The following is a 23527-nucleotide window of genomic DNA, read 5'->3' as shown; positions in this document are numbered from 1 at the left end:
GTGTGTCACATACAGTTGTCTTTTTGTTGTTATATCTCTGTGAGGATTCCAACCTAAAACTGTGGCAACTATTAGAAAATCAGACAGTTTTCAGATTTTTTGTTGATATTAACAATAACTGAATTTATGCGTGAACCTATAAGTATATTCTACAGAATTTCTCCCCTATGCATCCTGGGGACCCCTAAACCAGGAGTCGGGAATCTTTTTGGCTGAGCCAGCCATGAACACCACATATTTTCAAATGTAATTCCGTGAGAGCCATACACTATATTTTAGGGGTCGGGAACCTTTATTTAATATTCATGGGCCGCAGCTATACAGTGAGTAGATGGAGCCTTGTGAAAGTGCCTGGAGCCCGGTCGGGAAGAGAGCAGAGCAGGCAGGTATGCAATGAGGCCGGAGTGGTGAAGAGCTTGCAGGCCTGCGAGTGATGGAGGTGAGAATAGGCCCTGAGAAAATAGGGGCCGGCCGCTGAAGGCCTCAGAAGTGAATGTGAGAGGCAGGTCCCCGGGTGTCAGAGGGGAAGGAGATTGTGTCTGTCGGGGCACATGGAGCGGATGGCAGGTCTCCTTACCGGGCGGTGATTGCCAAGGCCCTCAGATGCACAGCACACGAGCCGGCGGCGGTACCGCGAGTAGGCCGCGGGGTCCGTAGCGCGGCAATCCGGTCACCCAGAGACGAACTGAGGGTAGCCCACAAAGTGTACCATTGATCGGTGCAGAAATCTACTTGGCACCGGGCACAGCTACGCGGATGGCACTGTATTGAGTGGTCGACATGGAGGAGCTCTGGGACTACACGTTCAGCACGGCTCACGTCCGGACATGCCCCCCTTTATTAAAGATTTGTCTGCGAGCCAGATGCAGCCATCAAAAGAGCCACGTCTGGCTCGCGAGCCATAGGTTTCTGACCACTGCCCTAAATCCTGCACAAATGTATTTAGCTTCTAGTCAGGGCCCAGGCCAGCCCTCTGCATCTCACAGTGCCATAAGGGCACCTCAGCAACTTAAGATGTGTGCACATCCCAGTATAAGGTAGAGGGGCTTATTCACATTTTGCACACAGTACACACTGGGTTTAGGAATCTGTGTGCATAAAGGAGGCATTTTGATAAGGTCATGATTATGTTCAGCACCCTGTGAACCCTTGTGTCTCTTTATTATATCAGGTTTTGCATAATTTTGTATTTTTAAATCTCGTTATTTTTAGTCAGCTACGGGGGTTTACCTGAGTGCTTTACCCACCCCTGGAGGTATTCAGATCGCTGGCAAGACCCCTAGCGATGGATCCTACGAGCAACACGTCTCAAACATGCAGAAGAAGATCAATGAAACAATTGCCAAAAACAAAGAACTTTATGAAATTAACCCTCCGGTATGTGATCTGGGGTTTGGCAGGGTTGGGTACTGTTGCCACTGCTATTTTTCTGTAAGGTGTTTGCAACTTTTATTCCTAAACAAAATTATAGAGCATTAAACACAAGAGCATATAAAACCCAGAGCAAAGGAACCACTCCCTCCCCCATATTTTGTTACATAAATGTGGGTGTAAAACATATAAAGCTAGACACTAGTCTTACATTTTTTCCTACACTTGTAGCAAATCTTTTCCTGTGTTGAAATTGATTGCTCTCAATTACCTGCAAACTTGCATTTCCAGAATATACATTTTAGCAGCTATTGCAGGTACTTTAAAGGGATTGTAAAGTCAGAAGGTTTTAACCTAATTCATTTTATGCATTAAGATAAAAAGCCTTCCGTGTGCAGCAGCCCCCCTATGCTTACCTGAGCCCCTTCTAGATCCAGCGATGTCCACAACTGTCTCAGCTGTCCGAGACTCCCCTCCTTATTCGCTAAGACACAGCAGCGGTGCCATTGGCTCCTGCTGCTGTCAATCAAAGTCAGTTAGCCAATCAGGAGAGAGATGGGGGCCAAACTATAGCTCCTTGTCTGAATGGACACACCGAGCTGTGCTTCGGCATGGGTGCCCCCATAGCAAGCTGCTTGCTGTGGGGGCATTGAAAGGATGGGAAGGGGCCAGGAGAGCCAAAGAGGGACCAGAGAAGAGGAGGATCCAGGCTGCTCTGTGCAAAACCATTACACAGGGTAGGTAAGTATATTTTTGTGTTATTTTTAGTGAAAAGAAAAGACTTTACGATCACTTTAAGCCCTTCATTTATTATCTGACCAACTTAAATATTATCATACTCTGCTCTTTCTGACCTGTACTGTACATGTGTAAGCATATTCTTTTGGTCTGGTACTGTAGTGCTGTTCCCTAGCATTATATGAAAGAACACATCTCCAGCATCCCTTTGGATGTGTATCCCTGTTGGCCATTGTGTGCTGCAAACTTAAAAAATATTGTAAACTCTTATATATATATACCCACTGAAGTGACAAGCTTTAGATGATACACAGAAGTGGAAGAATATCTTCCCACAGAAGCTGTATTTTTTTTATCTGCTGCACTTTTAAAACACACAGATCAAAGTCTATTTCTCAGCTCCAGCTGTAAGGTCAGGAATCTGACGTTGCGCACAGTGTACAGCAGGAAGCTGAATGTAATCTGAGATCTGAATAGAAGGACACCTCCCACACAGTCTGATAGAGAAACATGCACAACTGAGTCTGGCCATCAACTTCTGTGTGCTGGAGGGGGCGGGGAAATCTCATTCGATTCTGTGGTGTCGGGTTGACCTGTCAGAAGTGACTAATGCAGCAGAGGGAAGAGAGAGAAATTACACTTGGTGCTTGGATTGAGGCTACTACACACTATGGAGAGGGATAAGCTCTGTTCATTTTTCATTTTAGAGATTTACTGCCACTTTAATATGCAATCTCCCAATTAGCAACGGATCAGGAGAATGCATAGCTAAAGTCTGCAACGCTCAGTGGCCAGCAGGGATGCACATCTAAAGGAATTGCAAGGATGTGACCCCCCTCCCACCAAACATGATCTTGCTGCTGAGCAAAGACCAGCAGAAATACCCCGTGATTACATCACTGGGTCTGAAAAGATGTATTTCTTAAAAACTTTTTTATTGCACGTTGATTGGGGGGTGATATGCTACAATATGCCTGCAGACAGTGTACGTTCCAGCATTTCCTCATTGGTCTATGTGTGCTAAGTAACTGGTCTCCTTACTGCCCACTCGTTAATTGAAGTTCAGACAGCGCTGATGTCCTCAAGCCAGTGCTGCCTGAACTAAGCAGAATACCTGTGCAGAGTCCATTTCCACATATTCCCTATGCCACTTCACTCTTGATAGACTTAGTTCTGCAGGGCACCCTTTATGAATACGATGCAACAAAGAGCACCCTACACAACACTTCTGCAGATGGCTGAAGGAAACAGCGCTTTTTGGCAGCGACTAATGATGTGACTGGCAATTACTATAAAAGACTGAGAAAGGTACTGCTGAAATGATGGCTGCTGTAGAGGCAGAGAGGAAGGCATGTGGTGAGAAAAAAATGGGAGGCTGGAGATGAGCTAGAAATAGAGGCTAACTGTGTTTTTTTCTAAAGCAAATTCAGATTTTTTGACCATTGCATGTTTTCATGTTTATTTTTTAAGGAAATATTGGATGAAGTAGTGGGATCCCCGATCCCAGAGCCACGGCAGCGAACAAGACTCCTGCGATCACAGTCAGAGAGTTCAGACGAAGTAATTGAGCTGGATCTGTCACATGGGAAGAAGGACGCTTTTGTGCTGGAGGTAAGATTAGAAACTGTCCTTTTAATTATAAGTTGTTCAACAAAGGTAAGCATCCTGGAAGAGATGTAGACATTCTTTAAAGAGACACTTTCACCTTGCCCATGTAGGGCAAAGTGACTATATCTGCGCTGGGTCCCTCTGGACCCCATATACTTACACTACCTGCACTCCCAATTAGAATATTTAACAGCAGTAACATTTCAGTTTTGCTTTCTATTCCCATCAAATGCTTTGATGGGAAGTTGTCTTATGGAGTAGTGAGTAGACTGGATTACAATGAATAGAAAGGGTGAACAAAGGACAGCCAGGCTGGGAAGGAAATGATGCTGCACGTCCTCCATACATTAAATGGGACAGGCTCTTTCTGACTTGCTCTTATGAAATTGTACACAGCGCAAAAATAGGTGTGCTTAAAAAAAGTGCAAACGTGCAAAGTATATGGAAAAATACTATGTGGTCTGATATTGCACCATCAACCTTAAATACATAAATAAATAAAACTCACTAAGATGCAAAACAGTGCTAATACTCCAAAAGTAGTTAAAGTAAGTGCAAAACAGTGCTAATTCTCCATAGTACATATATGCATATTATGCAACTAATATAAACCAATGGTGAATAAATATAGAATGTATTTTCTTATTCTTATAAGTCCCAATAGTTTGATTTAAGCAAGTAGCCAGTGAAAGAAAGTGCAATGTGCTCTGTGCTCCTTATTATGCAAATCAGTGCCAATCCGTGCAAATAAGGTGCTCCTTAGTATGCAAATCAGTGCCAATCCGTGCAAATAAGGTGCGATCTTGTGCAGTTCCACTCCCTTTGGATGCTTCTACTTACCAGACTGCCAGGACCCCGTAGCAATACTGCATGTGGGTCAACAACGCTATAGTCCGGTGTGTGGGGTGGGATGCCTTTTTTAACAGGATTGGATGTTCCTATGGACCAGACTTGTTCCTATGTATTCGATCTCCCCCAGATGGACAGGCATTTAGTGGCCATATGAAAAGAAAACTCCCATAGTGTGATATCCTCAAACCAGCCGTTTATTACATAAAAGCAAAATGTATTCACTCTTTCTGACTTGCAGCAACTTCTAATCCACATCATGAAAAACTCAGAGTGCAGTGAAATCAGAGTAAGCCATTTCAGGATAAGAGATTAGCCTTGGCCAAAAGTTTTGAGAATGACACAAATATTATTTTCGCTATCTTTCATTGACGGACACGGCTCCTAATCTTCTTAACCATTGGGTTAAACTGCCCCCTACAGGAGTAGGACGCGAGACATGGGCAGTCTTAGGGGGTATACTCCCACACTCAGCTATAGGCACTCCGTTTTTTATCTGCCTAGTCAGGAGTAAGGACCTAGTTCCTTGCTGGGATCTCCAGTCCTGGCAATTTTTTTCCTTTTTAATGTATTTTTCTATTTTTCCTGTGAGAATCTACAATCAACTACTGGACTGGGCGACGGGCTGGATATTTTTTGAAATCCAGTGGTCATCCCAGTCTAGCCAGTGAGCGCGTGTAGGCCTCAGCTCCACGCTAGGTCGACTGCGACATAACCCCACTGAACCGGGGCTGGCCTGCGAGTTAAACGTCTCGTGAGGTCGCATACGACCTGGCCTTGGCCTGAGTCGCAGCGTTTCTTCTGGCTGACAGCCCCCCCCCATTTTGATGGAGAGGAGTTTCTGTCTGGAGCGGTGCCCACCCTCCCCCTAGAGGGTTTTGAGGTGGACGTGGGCCCCTCCCTGGGACAGTCGAACCCCCGGGTTCTCCTCTTTCCCATGCAGCGTCCCCCCTGCCCTCTAGCAGTGGTCTCTGCGGACACTTCTCCCCTCATCTGCCTAACCCCCCCTTTCAGGTTGTTCTAGGGTGCATAGTCCCCCATCCTGCTAGTGTCGTTTTTGGAGCTCTTGGGACCCCTCCTGGGCTCCCAGAAGCTGCGTGGTGCCACGTGGGGTTGCCATTTTCTTGTAGCCTGTGTTCTGTAGATGCGGCGGCCATGTTTATGTAGCCTTCGTGGCCATTTTCTAGTGGTTTCTCATTGCTATTAGCGGCGGCTATGACTGTGAAGTATATATGGGCGGTGATTTAGGCGGTGGGAGCCCCTCCTTCTCCCCTGGTGCTGACTCCTGGATCTTTCTCTTCCTGATCACCGCGTGTGTGTGTGTGCAGATAGCCTGGTGCTGTGGTGCCTGATCAGTGGGTGGTAAGTCTGGTGAGGTCCTCTCCCTCTCTGCTATAGGATCAGTTGGTTTTCCCTACCTGATGACCTGTGGTGCTGGCAGCACGATGGGGGTGCCCCTAGCAGTGTTTTTAGACCTTTTTTGTGGGTCCCCCTTTTTCACTCATGGAATATCTGGAGCACATTTCCCCCACCTGATCCCCTCTCAGAGGCTGCCGGGCCCTTTGGGGTCCCAACAATCCCTTACTGCACTGATGGCGGTCCTGGAGTCTTTGGTGTCCAAGGTGGATTTGGTCCTGGGGATACGGGCTAGCAAAAAGCGTCCCCCCGCCTTCACCTGCCTCATCAGATCCTGAACCTGATTCGGCCACCGTGAACGCGAGTCACCCTGCTGGGTCTATGTCCATCTGATTTCTCAGATAGTTAGGATGATTCCTTTGCTTCTGTAGCCGCGAATGAAAAGGCGCTGGTGGATGCACTGATTGTATCAGTGCATGAGACTTTAAAAATGGAGGATGCGGCTCCTGCCGCATCGGAGCAGTCTGTTCCTTTTGGCACCCACAAGTCCTCCAGAGTGGCTAGGGTGTTCCCCCTTTCCCGCTTACTTTGACAAAACTAAACCATGGGGTTGTCCAAAACGCCCCCTTGGGGTCCCTAAGTGTTTTGCTATGCGGTACACTTATGAGGACTCCCTGCTTGCTGTGGTGGACTCTCCGGTTTCTAGGTTAAACAAAGCAGCCATGATTCCGGTTGAGGAGTCCCCGGCCTTTAAGGACCCGACTGACGGAAAAACGGAGCCCATATGTACACTTAGGCTGGTTTTTACTATTGCCCTGGTGTTGGAAAATTTGTGAAATCCCCTAGGGGTGGGACTTTATAGGCAACTCAAAATTTGAAAAACAATAAATCTTGATTCATAAATTTTATTCATAAATACAAAAGAAACATACAAAAAATGTACTGGATACAAGATAAAATTGGAAAACTAGTAGATAAAATATGCAAGTGAACTCAACCATCCACTCCAGATATTATCCAACGTTTCGAGGTAATTAACCTCTTCCTCAGGGATTATGCTGGAGGTTGTTGGTTCTGTAGATATTAGAAAGAGCATATGTATCACATAAGACATCACAAAATACAACTTTATGTACATGTTCTTATCATGCAGGTACAAGACATAGGTTGTTGTATATAGAGGTAAAGTACACTTACATGGTTGATTAGCATATGAACACATACGATAGTTTTGCCGCTTTAAAAACAAGGAATTTGTTGAACATCCACAGAGAGCTGTAGAATTTGCAAGTAGGATCTATAAAGATATAGATCATTCAATAAGAGATGGGATGGAGCAGGTGAATTGTGCGTCCCGAATATAACTGTCGCAACTGGAGTGTGCTTAGCCGGTCGGGCAGAGGCCAATCACATATGACTGTGAAAAAAATATATAAAGTAAGTGTAATTAATACACTATACTGGTCTGTTCAAATGTCCAAGTAATATAGCAGGACAAATGGATGTCTAAGGAGCAGGATCCAATGCGTGTGTTAAAATCACTTGTTAATTAAGTTGAAAATGTCATAAATCGTTTAAAAAAGTCATTGAAGAAAAAAAGAAAAGAAAAATATTCAAGGATTATACATGACTAGATCCAGCAGGATATATTAGCTATGTTAGCAAGTGAGAAGGTACTGACACGCATTGAATCCCCCCTAATAACAGAATGCTTAAGGATTCGGTGGAAACTTACAGCATACTCCCCCAGGGGAGATGTAAAAGGTAGAAAAGGTATGATCAAAAGATGAAGTAAAGTACAGACCTTAAAGGTGGTGTATAGTCGGCATCCCTCTCCCAGCGGTGGATATCACAAATAGCCACCGCTGGAAGTTGCATATAAAGGGGTGGTGTGACAGGTGAGAGCAATCAAAGTGATTGCTCTCCACCCGCCGCCAGCTGTGGGCTCCCTGGGCGGCGCTCGCCAGGCCCGCCCTCCGCCTACCCCGACGCGCATAGGAAATGCGTCATCGCGGGAGAGCGGGGGGCGTGGTCGGCAGGGCACTGCCCACCGGCACGGAATGACATCGCCGCTAGCGTAATGACGCACGCGACGGCGTCCACCGGAAGTGTGGTAGACACCATGATGGTGTCAGCAGGGAAATACCTACATCTCCGGGAAAGAGCGGGGCCGCAAAATAGAGGTCCCGCTACCGTGCCGGGTTGGACAGACATATCGGGGTGCACAAAAAGACCTGGCAAAATTGAAGGAAAATGTATTAAAGCTATAAATCAATAGTGATCATGGGTGAATGAATTCAATGTATGAAACGACCGATCAAATGAATATAATTGATCCTTTAAAAGGTATACATGAATAAGGTAAACTGTCTCATGAGGCAGAAATTACATGTAAAGAGATGCAAAATTCTTTTTAAACAGAAACAGATACTCTGTGGGTGGTACATATCCTTGCTTTTTTACATAGGTAAGCGACATAGACAACTTAAACATAAAGGGCAAGAGAGAATGAATTTGGCCTATAAGTAGATGATCAATACAAGACAAATGACCGAATAAATATATGTAATGTCAAAAAATGGACCACAGCATTGACAAAAAAGGCCACCATAGACCATGGAGGATATTCTATCTTTCCATACCACCGGAGTCAAAACCCTCCAAAAAAGGTCTAAACGAAATTAATTTGTTGAGGCCTGGAGGTTCTGTTGCCCTTAAAGAGTGGATCCACCTCAGCTCCAGTTGTAGGAGGCGCTTGTTCCAGTCACCCCCCCTAGAGCTGGGGTGGACCCGATCAAGGGCAAGGAATTTGACCTTGGGGAATTTTCCAAAGTGTACCGAAGATACGTGACGTCCTAAGGGCAGCTCGGGGTCACATTTGCGCATGCTTCTAATATGTTGGTACATACGTCTCCAAAATTCGAGTTTCGTCTTCCCAACATAGAAGCATTTGCAGTCGCACAACAGGAGGTAGACAATCCCATTTGTACGGCAATTTGCAAAATGTCTTCCCTTAAATTTAATGCTGTTTGGTAGAATGGGGTCCTGGTGAATGTACATGTATTTGCAATAATGGCAGGATCCGCACATATAAGTGCCCTTAGATTTGCATGGATTAAATTCAGACTGTACCTTAAATTCGCTCCGAACTAGTTTATCCTTGAGAGCTGGAGCTCGCCTATAAGTGATTTGGGGCATCTGAGGAAGATGTGGGCTCAGAATGGGGTCTAGGGACAGTATGTGCCAATATTTAGTGACAATTTTGCGCAGGTCTTGGTGTTGTTGAGAATAACCTGTAATTATTCTTAAAACATTGTCAGTTTTGTGTGTTTTGGGGACTAGAAGTTCTTCTCTATTGCTTGTTAAAGCCTTTTTATAGGCTGGCTTTGAGAAGTTTATGGGAATACCCCCTTATTAGCATCCTGTCTCTTAGGCCAATGGCAGCTTTTTTAAAAGTGTCAAGGTCGGTACAGTTACGACGTAAGCGTAAATATTGGCCTGTGGGGATTGAGCGTATGAGAGGTTGGGGATGAAAACTAGTAGCATGGAGGATGGCGTTACCAGCAGTGTATATAACGATATAAGCTACTGTGGAGAACGCCATCCCCACCTCAAAACACCTCTACATCTAAGAAAGTGATTTTTTCATAGTCTGCGTGCATGGTAAATTTTAGATTGAAGTAGTTTCTATTCAATCTCTCCATGCACCTGTCAAGAAGTTCCCGGGGGCCATCCCAGACCAAAAATATATCATCGATATATCTAATCCATGTACGGATGCAGTCTGTGTACATAGTAAGGGTCTCATCAGCGAGAAACGCTTGCTTCCACTCCCCCAGGTACAAATTGGCGTAGGATGGGGCACAACATGTCCCCATCGCTACGCCTTGCACCTGGAGGTAGTGGGAGTTTTGAAAAGAAAAAACGTTGTGAGTTAAAACAAAGTCTAGCAAGGACAGATAAAACTCACTGTACGGGTCAAGGCCCACACTGGTGGCGATCGTGTGGCATACAGCTGCGATTACTTTGCTTCTGTAGCCGCGAATGAAAAGGGGCTGGTGGATGCACTGATTGTATCAGTGCGTGAGACTTTAAAAATGGAGGATGCGGCTCCTGCCGCATCGGAGCAGTCTGTTCCTTTTGGCACCCACAAGTCCTCCTGAGCGGCTAGGGTGTTCCCCCTTTCCCGCTTACTTTGACAAAACTAAACCATGGGGTTGTCCAAAACGCCCCCTTGGGGTCCCTAAGTGTTTTGCTATGCGGTACACTTATGAGGACTCCCTGCTTGCTGTGGTGGACTATCCGGTTTCTAGGTTAAACAAAGCAGCCATGATTCCGGTTGAGGAGTCCCCGGCCTTTAAGGACCCGACTGACAGAAAAACGGAGCCCATATGTACACTTAGGCTGGTTTTTACTATTGCCCTGTTGTTGCAAACTCTTGACTGAGTGCGCCAAGCTTTTACGCCGGGACCTGGAGGGGGGATGGGACCTTTGCTGAGCTGGCGGACCAGTTGGTCCAGGAGCTGCAGTTTGTCTGTGATGCCTCTTTGGATGCGGCTCCTCTGATTGTGAGGCTGTCTGTCTCAGCAGTGGTCCTTTAGGCGTGTTATTTGGTTTAAATGCTGGTCTGTGGACCAGACTTCTAAGGCCTTATCTGATCTCCCATTCCTAGGCGATTGCCTGTTTAGAGCTTCCATTAAGGGTCTCATAGGGGGGAAGAGTACCTTTATTCTGCAGGCTAGTAAGGGCAAGGAGCCCCGTCGTGGACGTGGTCCATTCTTCTCGGCTCAGAAGAAGTTTTTTCATCCCTCAGGGTCTCAAGACAAGGGATAAAGACCCTTCAGTACCTTCTCTGGGGGATCCAAAAGAACCTGGTCTGGCAAACCGAGAGCAGGCTTCTCCAGACCTGCAGACAAGGCTCCCTCTGTATAAAGGGGTGCCCTCATCTGTATATGGGGCGGAACGTTTTCAGGCATTTTATTCAAACCTGTTTACAGTCCCCAGGGTAGGAGGGCAAGGTGCGTCCAATTCTGGACCACTCGGCGCTAAACTGCTTTGTGCGGGTGCAGAAGTTCCGAATAGAGTCCATTCACATGGTAGTGGCATCCCTGCATCAGGGGGATCTTCTTGCTTCTAACAACATCAAGGATGCTTATCTTCACATTCCAATATGTGTTGGTGACCAGCGCTTCCTCCGCATTGCCGTGGGAGAGAAGCAATATCAGTTTGTGGTATTACCCTTTGTTCTAGCCTCAGCTCCCTGGGTCTTCACAAAAGTGTTGGCTCCGGTGCTGGCATTGTTGCGTCAGCGGGGCATCGTGGTACTGGGGTACCTGGACGATCTTATGCTGCGAGCTGAGTCTCCGACTGCTCTGGTGGACAACTTGAAGATTACTCTGTGAACTTTGAGGGAGTTTGGTTGGATCCTGAAACTTTCAGAAATCTGCTCTGGTTCCACAAATCTGGACTATCTGGGTCTGACTCTGGACTCGGCCTTAGCCAGAGTGTTCCTTCCTCTGGAAAAACTGCAGGAAGTCCAACTCATGATTTCTGCTCATGGACGGACCTTGGAAGGGGTTGTCTGCTTCTGCTGCGACCATTTCCAGATGAATCAGACAGTGTTTCAAGCCTATTCCATTAAAGGTCAGCTTCCTCCTTTCCCTGTTAGGGCACACTCTACTAGGGCGCTTAGGGCCTCCTGGCCTTCCGTCATCAGGCGTCAGTGATGCAGGTTTGCACGGCAGCTACCTGGTCGTCTTTGCACACCTTTACAAAATTTTATAAAGTGGATGTGTTGGCATCTGCGGATGCTTTCTTTGGCCGAAAGGTTTTGCAGGCTGCTGTTTAGAGGACCTGGTCCTTTTTGAGGGTGTATTGTTTTTTTCAGGTGAGCTCCAGTTGTTGTTGGTTGAGCTCCATGTTACCTGGTTGGCTATGGTTTAGCCTTGGGGAATTTTTTTTCTGCTGTTCCCACCCCTCATTTTTGACACTGCTTTGGGACGTTCCAATGGTTAAGAGGATCAGGAGCTGTGTCCGTCAGTGAACGATAGAGAAAAATTGGATTTTTGTCTTAACGTAAAATCCATTTCTCTGATGTTGATTGATGGACACAGCACCCACCCCTCTGTGGAGTTGGCTTTCTTCTGACACTGCTTGTAAAAAAAAAATGACTGTCTATAGCTGAGAGTGGAAGTATACCCCCTGGGACTGCCCATAGGAGTTGTTCAGATTTTTTTCTGCCTAGTGTCCTACTCCTGTAGGGGACAGTATAACCTAATAGTTAAGAAGATCAGGAGCTGTGTCCCTCAATGAATATCAGAGAAATGGATTTTACAGTAAGACAAAAATCCAATTCTTCACAAAGTCTGCTGCTTCAGTGTTTTTAGGTCTTTTTGTCAGGTGGTACTATGGTATACTAAAGTATAATTACAAGTATTTCATAACGGTCAAAGGCTTTTATTGACAATTACATTAAGTTTATGCAAAGAGTCAATATTTGCAGTGTTTACCCTTTTTTCTCAAGACCTGTGCAATTTGCCCTGACATGCTGTCAATCCTGACTAATGGCAGCCCATTCTTGCATAATCAATGCATGGAGTTTGTCAGAGTTTGTGTTGTTTTTTTTTTTTTATTTCACCTGCCTCTTGAGGATTGACATCAAGTTCTCAAAAGGAATAAGGTCTGGGGAGTTTCCTAGCCATGGACCTAAAATTATGTTATCACTTTTGCCTTATGGCAAGGTGCTTCATAATGCTGGAAAAGGCATTGTTCATCACCAAACTGTTCTTGGATGGTTGGGAGAAGTTGCTCTCGGAGGATGGATTTATGCCATTCTTTATTCTTAGGCAAAACTGTGAGTGAGCCCACTCCCTTGACTGAGAAGCAACCACACACATGAATGGTCTCAGGATGCTTTACTGTTGGCATGACATAGGACTGATGGTAGCGCTCACCTTTTCTTCTCCGGATAATATTTTTTGCGGATGCCCCAAACAATTGGAAAGGGGATTCATCAGAGAAAATGACTTTACCCCATTCCTCAGCAGTCTAATCCCTGTACCTTTTGAAAAAGATCAGTCTGTCCCTGATGTTTTTCCTGGAGAGAAGTGGCTTCTTTGCTCCCCTTCTTGACACCAGGCCATCCTCACTGTGCGTGCAGATACACTCACACCCGCTCTGCACTGGTCTGTGCCCTGATCCAACAGCTGAATCAACTGTGGTAGATGGTCCTTGCGCTTGCTGGACTTTCTCCTTGAACTTCTTGACGATCTGATAAATGGTTGATTTAGGTGCAATCTTAGTAGCAGCAATATCCTTGCCTGTGAATCCCTTTTTGTGCAAGGCAATAATGATTGCACGTGTTTTTGTGCAGGTAGCCATGGTTAACAGAGGAAGAACAATGATTTCAAGCACCACCCTCTTTTTTTAAAGCTGCCAGTCTGTTATTCTAACTCAATGAGCATTGCAGAGTGATTTTCAGCGTTGTCCTCATCAACACTGACACCTGTGTTAACGAGAAAATCACTGACCTGATGTAAGCTGGTTCTTTTGTGGCAGGGCTGAAATGCAGTAGAAATGTTTTTTTCCACTGCAAGTTCATTTTCATGGCAAAGAGAGACTTTGCAATTAATTTCAATTCATCTGATCACTCTTCATAACAGAAAAGACAAGTAAATGTCTCCTGCACTCAAATGTTGCGTGAAATCCAAATAGGTGGTTGCTAAATAGTTGGCTTCTAAGGTCTTGCTGCCCTCTCAGGATGATGGGTATCCACACAAACTGAAAACATAAAAAACAAGAGAAGGGCGCACCGACCTAGTGCAATACCATAAAACGTTTATTGGAAATGGTTAAAAGTCACAACATACATTATACTCACAAAAGTATGCTGTGTATAAGCATAAAACCAAAGAATTCCTTTGGCTATCCAGAGACCTCAGGACCGTAATCTTTAATAGTGACAAGCGAACTTGAAACTGTCCATATAGATAGGGCTAACGCGTTTCGAGGGAGGACCCTCTTCCTCTTCCTCCACGCTACAAACGTGCTTCAAACACACCGCACTGCAGTCAAAAACACACAGTTATGTGTAGTTTCTGGTGTGAATGGGCCCCCATATGTACACAAACATAATTAACAACATTTGTCATTATATAGTTACATCACATTTACATTTCGACACACGTTCAAGACTCTGTTTTGTCAGGCTTGTGGAAGCCTAAAAATTGTTTGATTTTAAGGATCAAGGAATTCCCTTTTTATTAATAATGAGTTACTAAGATTTTTTTATATACATTGTCTGTATTATTAATTTATATTGGCACCTTAACCACATCCCGCCTGGCCTTTAGCAAAATGATGATCAGGCGGTGGCTCCCCCATTCTGACTGGACGTCATATGACGTCCTTCAGAACGGGGGTGCGCAGCGCGGCGATCGGTAATACATCCATAAAGGCTGACCATCAGTGCAGTCTGTCATTCTCATCAGTGCTGCCTTTTAGTGTCTCCTCATCAGTGCCTGTCAGTGCAGCCTCATCAGTGAAGAAGAAAACGTATTTTCAAAATTTGTATAACCGAAAAAACATTTGCCACCAAAAGAAAGCTCTATCTGTCTAAAAAAAATGGTAAAAGTTTTGTTTGGGTACAGCATTGCATTACTGCGCAATTGTCATTTAAAGTGCAACAAATTGGACTGGGCAGGAAGGGGGTGGAAGTGCCCAATATAAAAAGTCCCATTAAAGTTTTACTAGACCCAGAATCCTGCATTCACTATATCTGGTCTCCCACAGAACATGGAAATGCAATTATCTTAGTAAATTTAAACTGCTAAATACTTTTTCTCATCAGCAGTTAGAGCAGTCTTGTGACTTCTATCCATGTCCAGCCAAGCACTGGTTAAAGCTTGTAGGAGGAGTTTTCTGACTGTTCTATGAGACTGCAAGACTCTTGACTCTGTCTGGACAGTGCCGATTGGCCCTGTGCAGATCACATGCAATCCCAAGAAGAAAAAAAACCTCTCTAACAATACACACCAAAGTCAGCATGTGCAGCCTGACTCCATAGACTCTGTGTTATTAGAATATTATCAGGGGACAGTAGAAGGAGGGGAGGATCAGAGAATATAGTCAAACAGCCTTTTTACACAATGCAGAGGATTAACCCCTTAGGTTCCACAGTGAGTAAAACAAACATGCTTTACTGTAGGGATCGACTGATTATCGGCAATGCCGATATGCACTTTCCCCGATATATCGGAATCGGCCCTTGATGTTACCGATATTGCCGATATTTTGGGAAAGTGCTGTACCGGAGTGATGCCTGCAGCTAGAGGCATCACCCCGGTACTGGCGTCCATAGCCGACGGTCGGCTGTCTTGTAATGGCAACCGATGCGGCTGATCGAGTCTCCATGTAAAAAACCCGGAAGTGATGTCATGACATCACTTCCGGGTCCTCGGCGGCAAATTAAAAAAAATGCGAGCATTCAAAACAGCCAAACTTGGCGTTTTGAATGTTTTTAAGTGCAGAGGAGGGTTTCGGGGGCTTTTAGACCCCCAGATCCCTCCCACAATAGTACCTGTGAAAAATAAAAAATAAAAAAATGTTTTTTTTAAATGTCCGAAAATATCGGCCGATACCGATATCCGATGACCAAAATATCGGTATCGGCACTAAAAAAAACAATATCGATCGATCACTACTTTACTGCATATACAGACTGATTTTACTGTTGTGGGTTTAGTTGCCACCATATGTGAAATTAAAGATTTTAAAAGCTTGTGTTGTATGGAAGAGGAAAGGTTTTCTTTTTACCACATTTAGACTTGCGTGTTTATTTCCTTTCAGATCGATGACACAGATGCAGTGGAAGATATACATTCGCTCCTTACAGATGTGCCACCCCCTCCAGGTGAAACATTGGCTATGCCATTCAAAATGTATTTGTTTTGCATGAAGTTGGACAGATTGATCCCGCCTGGGGACCCAGTGAAGGACAGAGATTATTAATGCATTGCATACTGCTATGGCCGTTACAGGCTTAGCCTGTCAGAACATAATGTGTGTTGTATACCTATGGGGACTCCACTAGAGTTGGTATAATTAAGTACTTTTGTATATTTGCACACTCGGTCAGGGCTGTCTTAATGAGTGGGTGCCCAGAGGCCCCAGCTGCATAGGGGCCTCTGCACTCTCCCATGTCTTCTTGCAGCTTTGTAAACGTACTGCTTTGCCAAGTCAATCAGGTCAGCAGGGGGTTCAGCGGTGTGTGGGAGGCTGCCTGTAAGACTCCCCAGGCATCCAATCAGGTTAGGCTGCCCCTTGGGGATCTTCAGCATTTCCCGAAGGGAACTGGAGTTGGGCGGACCCATGGGTGTGACTACCTCCTCCACTCCTTCCAACGACTCGTTCACTCAGGCTGAGAAGGAGAGAACACAGCAGTCTCGGGAGTCTTCGTATCCAGCAATGCTGTAAGTGACTGAGCACATTGTCACTGCATACAGCCCCTGCCTGCCACTATACGGCCCTATACTACCCAAACCTGCCATTATACCACCTATACTACCCAAACCTGTCACTATTCCACCCCACACTACTCTAACCTGCCACTACACTACCCTATTTTACCACTATATTGCCACTGTACTACCCAAACCTGCGACTATACCCACCACTATACTACCATAAACTGCCACTATACCGTCACTGTACTACACTTACCTGCCACTATACCACCCCTATACTAACCTAACCTGCCACTACTATACCACTATACTACTCTCTAACCTGCCACTTCACAACTGGTCTATACTACCCAAAACTGCCACTATACTACTATAACCTGCCACTATACCACCCCAAACTACCCTAACCTGACACTATACTACTACTCGATACTGTCCTAAGCTGCCACTATACCACCACTATACTACCCGAAGCTGCCACTATACGACCCTAACCTGCCACTATACTGCCCTAACCTGTCTCTATACAGCTCTAACCTTTCACTATACCACCACTAAACTACCCAAAACTGCTACTATGACCTGCCACTATACCACCCTATACTACCCTAACCTGCCATTATACCACCACATACTACGCTAACCTGCTGCTATACCACCACTATACTACCCAACCTGCCACTATACTGCCCTAACCTGCCACTATTCCACCACTGTACACCCTTACCTGTCACTATACTACCCTAACCTGCCATTATACCACCCCATACTACCCTAACCTGCCACTATACCGCCCCTATACTACCCAAGCCTGCCACTATAGTACCACTATACCACCCAAACCTGCCACTATACCACCACTGTACTACCCTAACCTGCCACTATACTACCACTGTACTACCCTAACCTGCCACTGTTCCACCACTATACTAGCCTTAACTGCCACTACACCACCACTATACTACCCTAACCTGCCATTATACTACCTCATACTACCCTAACCTGCCATTATACTACCTCATACTACCCTAACCTGCCATTATGCTACCCCATACTACCCTAACCTGCCACTATACCACCACTATACTACCCAAACCTGCCACTGTACTACCCTAACCTGCCACTATATCACCACTGTACTACCCTAACTTGGCACTATTCCACCACTATACTACTCTAAGCTGCCAGTATACCACCCTAAACTGCCACTATACCGCCACTATGCTACCCTAATCTACCACTATACCACCACTATACTACCCTAACTTGCCTCTCTATCTCAGCTATACTACCCAAACCTGCCACTATACCAAAACTATATTACCCTAAGCTGCCACTATACTACTGTAACCTGCCACTATACCACCACTATACATCACTGCACCCTATACTGTACCCTCTTGACCTCCCATGTACTGTGTCCTCTAACGCCCCTGTACTGTGTCCTCTTGTGTACAGTAATACATAAATACAAGCCACTGATGGGCTGGGATAGGCATTTATGACAGGGGGCAGTGTATATGGTGAGCCAATATGTGGAGAGGGTGGGACAGTGTGTATAGGAGGTGAGTTTAATTTGGGATAATTCCCTGGTTGTGCTTATATTTGTTAATCAGCCTAAAAACCCACACCCAATATGTAGCATCATTTAGCCACACCCACTCCTTGCCACACCGTGCGTAGCGCTTTGCAGGTTACCATCTCCCTGGTAGGGGCCCTAGTGCATTACTTTGCCCAGGGGCCCATGATGCTATTAGGATGGTACTACACTCGGCAAAGGAGAGATTGTAGCAAGCAGATGTAATTTATTTTTCTCCCTCTAGTTGATGCTTTGTAGAAGTATATGGAGAAATTGAACTAATGACAAAACCAAGGTCTTAGCCACAACCATTCAGAGGGTTGAAAGAGAGCTCACTACGTGCTTGGATAGTATTAAGGAACTGGGAGATGACGCAGTATACCCGAGTATACATTTCTGTTTATGTACCGTACAGACCCCTGATTAACCATCATGTCATCTTTGCAGGGTTTTTTAGCTGCAACACAGAGATTATGCCTGGGATCAACAACTGGACCTCTGATATCCAGGTGAATGTCTCTTCATTTTTTGAGCTGTCATTGCTTAGCTGCATACTTAAGCTGTACTGGTGTTGCGCCTGGACTGTGAATTCACATTTAAAATGGAACTCCAGGGTTTTAGAGGGGAAAAAAAACACCTTTAAGGTCTGTTTACCTTGTAAGGATTTTAGCAAACATAATTGCAGATTCATTCATTACCTTGTAATTAATGCTTGTCTCACCATGTCCTTTTCCAACTGATATTTGAATGGGAGGGTTAGCTTTTCATTATCACCCACTGATCAGTCCCAGTGTTACAGTATAGTATCTGTATCTCTTTATGCCAGGAATAGACTCTGTAAATATGTCGGCAGATATTTCTGCTGTTGCAGAGAATGCCTGAAATGTGACTTGTAGCTCAGTTCAAATTTTTGGGAAACCTTGAGAGCCAGTCACACAAGTAGGAAGTGACATTTCTAATAGAGTGCTATACGTATACAGTGAGGAAAATAATTATTTGATTCCCTGCAGATTTTGTAGCTTTGCCCACTTACAAAGAAATAAAGTGTCTATAATTGTTATCATAGGTGTATTTTAAATGATAGAGACAGAATATCAACCAAAAATCCAGAAAAAAACACAATATAAATGTTATAAATTAAGTTGCAGCTCAGGGAGTAAAATACGTATTTGATCCCCTTCCATGCAACAATAATTCTGGCTCCCACAGACTGTGCTCATGTGGTAGACAGATTAGTCCTGTCAATTTAAGAAGGTGCTCCTAAGCACAACTCGTCATGTGTATAAAAGACTTCTGTCCACAGAATCCCTTTCTTCCATTCAAAACTCACCATCATGAGCAAGACCAAAGAGCTGTCAAAGGACGTCAGGGACAAGATTGTAGACCTGCACAAGGCTGGAATGAACTAGAAGACCATCAGCAAGAAGCTTGGTGACAAAGAGACAAGTGTTAGAGTGAATATTTGCAGTTGGAAGAAATATAAAATAACCATCAATCGTCCTCGGTCTGGAGCTTCGTGCAAGGTTTCGCCTCATGGGGTAAGGATGATCATGAGAAAAGTGAGGGATCCGCTCAGAACTACATGGGAGGAGCTTGTGAATGATCAAAAGACAGTTGGGACCACAGTCACCAAACAAACCATTGGTAACACAATACGCCGCCATGGATTAAAATCCTGCAGCACCTCTTGCAAGGTCCTCCTCCTTAAGAAGGCACATGTACAGGCCTGTCCGAAGTTTGCCAGTGAACATCTAAATGATTCAGAGAAGGATTGAGAGGAAGGGCTGTGGTTATTTGAGACCAAAATTTAGCTCTTGGGCATAAACTCGACTCGCCGTGTTTGGGGGAAGAAAAATGCTGACTATAACCCTAAGAACATTATCCCTACAGTCAAGCACGGAGGTGGAAACATTATGCTTTGGAGCTGTTTCTCTGCTAAAGGTAAAGGGCTGACTTTGCCGCATTGAGGGGCCAATGAAAGGCCATTTATTGTAAAATCTTGGATGAGAACCTCCTTTCCTCAGCCAGAACACTGAAGATGGGTTGTGGATTGGTCTTCTAGCATGACAATGACCCAAAAAATACTGCCAAGGCAACAGGAGTGGCTCAAAAAGAAGCACACTACAGTCATTAAGTGGTCTAGCCAGTCTCCAGACTTTAATCCTATAGAAAATTTATAGAGGGAGCTGAAACTTTGAGTTGCCAAGCGACAGCCAAAAAACCTTAAGGATTTAAAGAAGGTCTTTAAAAAAGAGTTCGGCAGTTGATAGTTGATTCTCACAGGAACAAAATAACAAGGATAGGAAAAAATTCCATTTAAAAGGAAAACGTTGCCAGGACCAGAGATCCCAGCAAGGAACTAGGTCCTTACCCCTGACTAGGCAGAAAAAAACTGAATGCCTATAGCTGAGAGTGGGAGTATACCCCCTGGGACTGCCCCATAGGCGTAGTCAAGCTTTTTCCTGCCTAGTGTCCTAATTCTGTAGGGGGCAGCATAACCCAACTGTCAAGAAGATAAGGAGCTGTGTCCATCAATAAACAAAAGAGAAAATTATTTTCCCCACTATACAGTCATCAGGACACCTCTGGGTCTGCTGAATGGAAGGAAATAATATTTCATTTTTTTTACAGTTTTAAAAATCAAATTAATTAATTAATTAAAAATGTCTGTATAGTAATTATATTATTTTTATGAACATAGAGTTTCTCTTTAGATTTGTAAAATGTGTATTCACTCTTATTCTCCTTTTTCAGATGTTCACCTCAGTTAGGGTTGTCAGAACCAGCAGCATTAATATGACTAATCAGACCCTGAACAAGAGTTTCAACGATATGTGCGAGAATCTCTTAAAGGTGCGATGTCATTATTTACTCCATCTTTCATTCATCCTTCCTCATCCCTAACAATATGTCCATCTCTTTTCCTTTCTCTGGGCCTCTTACCTTCCTTTTCCTTTTCTTTCCCTTTTTCCTTTATTTTTTCTTTTCTTTGCCTTTTCCTCTCTCATTTCATTTTTCTTGCCTTTTTTCCCTTTCCTTTCCCTGGCTTGCCACTCCCTCTGTCTTATCTTTTCTTTTATATAACAGTTTGTGAATCTTTTCCCCTCTGCAGAGTCTGTATTTTAAGCTCCGTTCGATGATTCCCTGCTGCCTATTCCATGTTAATTTCACAGTTGCAGTTCCAGAGGACGAAGCAATACAAGTATGGAGGTTTAATACCATCTGATAAATCCTGATAGATTATCTAAGTGCTGTGTGACACTCTGTTTGCCAATATTAACCACTATGTTTCTTATTGTCCCATCTGATTGATGCAGATCGCAGTTACAGCTGTTGCTATCACATACGATAAACAAAATGTGTTACAGGCCCCAAAGAGCAAGCTAGAACGCACTCAGACTCGTGGTAAGCACCTGGCGGAGGATCACACTAATTTATGGAGCACTGGTGTACTGTAACTTTTATTAACATAATTTTTAAGCATCTCACTTCCATACACAAGGGGAAATAATTGTTCTTAATCAGACCATTTTACTACTACTCTTTAGAGGGATATACATGTATTGTGAAGATTGTCACCTGTTCTTATTTAATATATCGCTGGAAAAGATAAAAATAAAAACAACACCCACAGTGAAGCAAATCAGCCTAGGTTTACACTGAATGATGGTTTGAAATTGTGCGAGTTCGATTTCAAACCGGCATTTCAGTCTGACTTCGGGGGTTGATTTGAGAGACATCTGTGCAGGTTCATGCACAGATGTCTATTAAAATCGCCCATTAAGTGGCCAAAAGTAGTGAAGGAACTACTTTTGGGAATCAATGCGCAAAGTCAGAGTCACACTGATTCGGACAGTGCTGTTGCCAGCAATAGGCTTCGATTTGGCGTGCGATTTGACATATCAAATCACATGTCAAATCGCATGATGTGAACGGGGGTTTAATAAAAAGTAGTTTCTAAATGTAAAACTCAATGTGTTCAAAGTTCAGCAAGTGTTTCTTATTACAAGAAATCTTCAATATTGATCATCAAATTCATGTGTATATTTATTTATTTTATTTATTTCAGGTACTTATATAGCGCTGTCAATTTACGCAGCGCTTTACATATACATTGCACATTAACATCAGTCCCTGCCTTCAAGGAGCGTACAATCTAAGGTCCCTAACTCGCATACATACATACGTATATCTATCTACTCATAAATGAGATCACCACCCCCTTTCCTAAATTATAATAACACTCCTTGGATATTTTACCTTCTGTTTAGGAATGACAAAACATGCTTTATACAACTCTTGAGGAAGGACTCCTCCAGCTGGACATGCTTCACTCCTTATTAAACCAGTTGTTGCAGGTGTGCTCCAAAGTTAACAGACATCAGATAAAAGTACAATGATACCACCAGCCTCCCTTGCTAATGTGTTTTTTTCCCCCTATATCGCACACTCTTCAATCAACTCCTTTAACAGGCTTTTAACACATTGTCAGGACCAGTTCACACCACAAAAATGCACTCCAGATCCTTTCCGGATGCGTTTCTTCATGCACATTTTTGGCACATTCCAATGTGTTTCCAGATGCATTCCAGATGCCTTTTTTCCTTATTTTTTTTACTGTACTGGGGCCTGGTGCATTTTTCATTGGCTTTTGATGTGTTCCAGTGCATTCCGGTGCATTTTTTAAGCATTTTACTGTGTTCCAGTAGAGTCCAGTGCAGGAAAAATGCAGCAATTTTTTTCAGAAACTGGAAAGCCCTGGAACTGACCGCACTTGTGTGAACTATGCCATTGGAAACCATATAATCTACTTTCCATGCGTTTTGGATGCAGGAAAAAAAAACCGCACTTGACTGCATGTGGTGTGAACTAGCCCTCACTTTGGACTTTGTAAAAGAGTGAAGCCTAGTATATGAATGCTGCTTCTTATGCTAAATTGTCTAGTTAATAACCATGGCAATGATTGATCCCCAACTCCTTCCATACAGCTTCCCTTATGTTTTTTTTAAATTGACAATTTTTATTAAAGTTTTCTTTGACGTAACAAAGAGAAAGATAAGACAACAAACACCTGCTAAAACATAAAAGGAAAGACACCAAACAGAAGACATCATATAAGGTCCACAACAGACCAGTAATCTAATTGAGGTATAGGTTTGTTTCCCTTAGGTTAATGCCTAACCATAGCATCATTAGTTGGTACTGCCTCACAATATGCCAACATACGATTTCAAATGGATTACAGCAGTATTACTTGCAAATAGTACAGAAACATATTCTGTGATATTTATAAACTGTGCCGCGCTGTAGTTCCCACTATTTCAATATTTACTATGTGCAATAAATGATGTGAACAAAGAAAATGAAATCTAAAATGTCATAAAACAAACAACATCAAATCAGTGCAATCCAAAAAGAAAAGTGTCCATGCAAATTGAAGAAACAGGCTTCTCCACATTAATAGGATCCACACAGTGGTGTCTTTTACGCCATCCGCTCCTTACTTAGTGCGCAAAAATGTTGAAGACAAATGTGTCACTGTGAAGTGCTCCCCCCCCCCCCC

The 23527-nt window shown here is 44.0% G+C and overlaps 1 protein-coding gene across 10 annotated transcripts in view; it reads left to right on the top strand.

Annotated features, from left to right (window-relative positions):
• C2CD5 (C2 calcium dependent domain containing 5) overlaps positions 1-23527 on the top strand; it is a 190175-nt gene that overhangs the window by 107171 nt on the left and 59477 nt on the right. For all 10 annotated transcript variants that reach the window (XM_082256116.1, XM_082256123.1, XM_082256121.1 and 7 more), the window contains 7 exons: positions 1213-1377; positions 3580-3720; positions 15769-15832; positions 18412-18473; positions 20719-20817; positions 21077-21166; positions 21282-21369. In XM_082256116.1, coding sequence (XP_082112242.1) covers positions 1213-1377; positions 3580-3720; positions 15769-15832; positions 18412-18473; positions 20719-20817; positions 21077-21166; positions 21282-21369 — 709 coding nt within the window. The remainder of the gene's footprint in view (positions 1-1212; positions 1378-3579; positions 3721-15768; positions 15833-18411; positions 18474-20718; positions 20818-21076; positions 21167-21281; positions 21370-23527) is intronic.

This window comes from Pelophylax lessonae (assembly GCF_965119305.1).
Source record: "Pelophylax lessonae genome assembly, chromosome: 4".
NCBI classification, from domain to species: Eukaryota; Metazoa; Chordata; class Amphibia; order Anura; family Ranidae; genus Pelophylax; species Pelophylax lessonae.
Note: the sequence above shows the minus strand (reverse complement) of the source record. Positions and strands in the feature narration are given on the sequence as shown.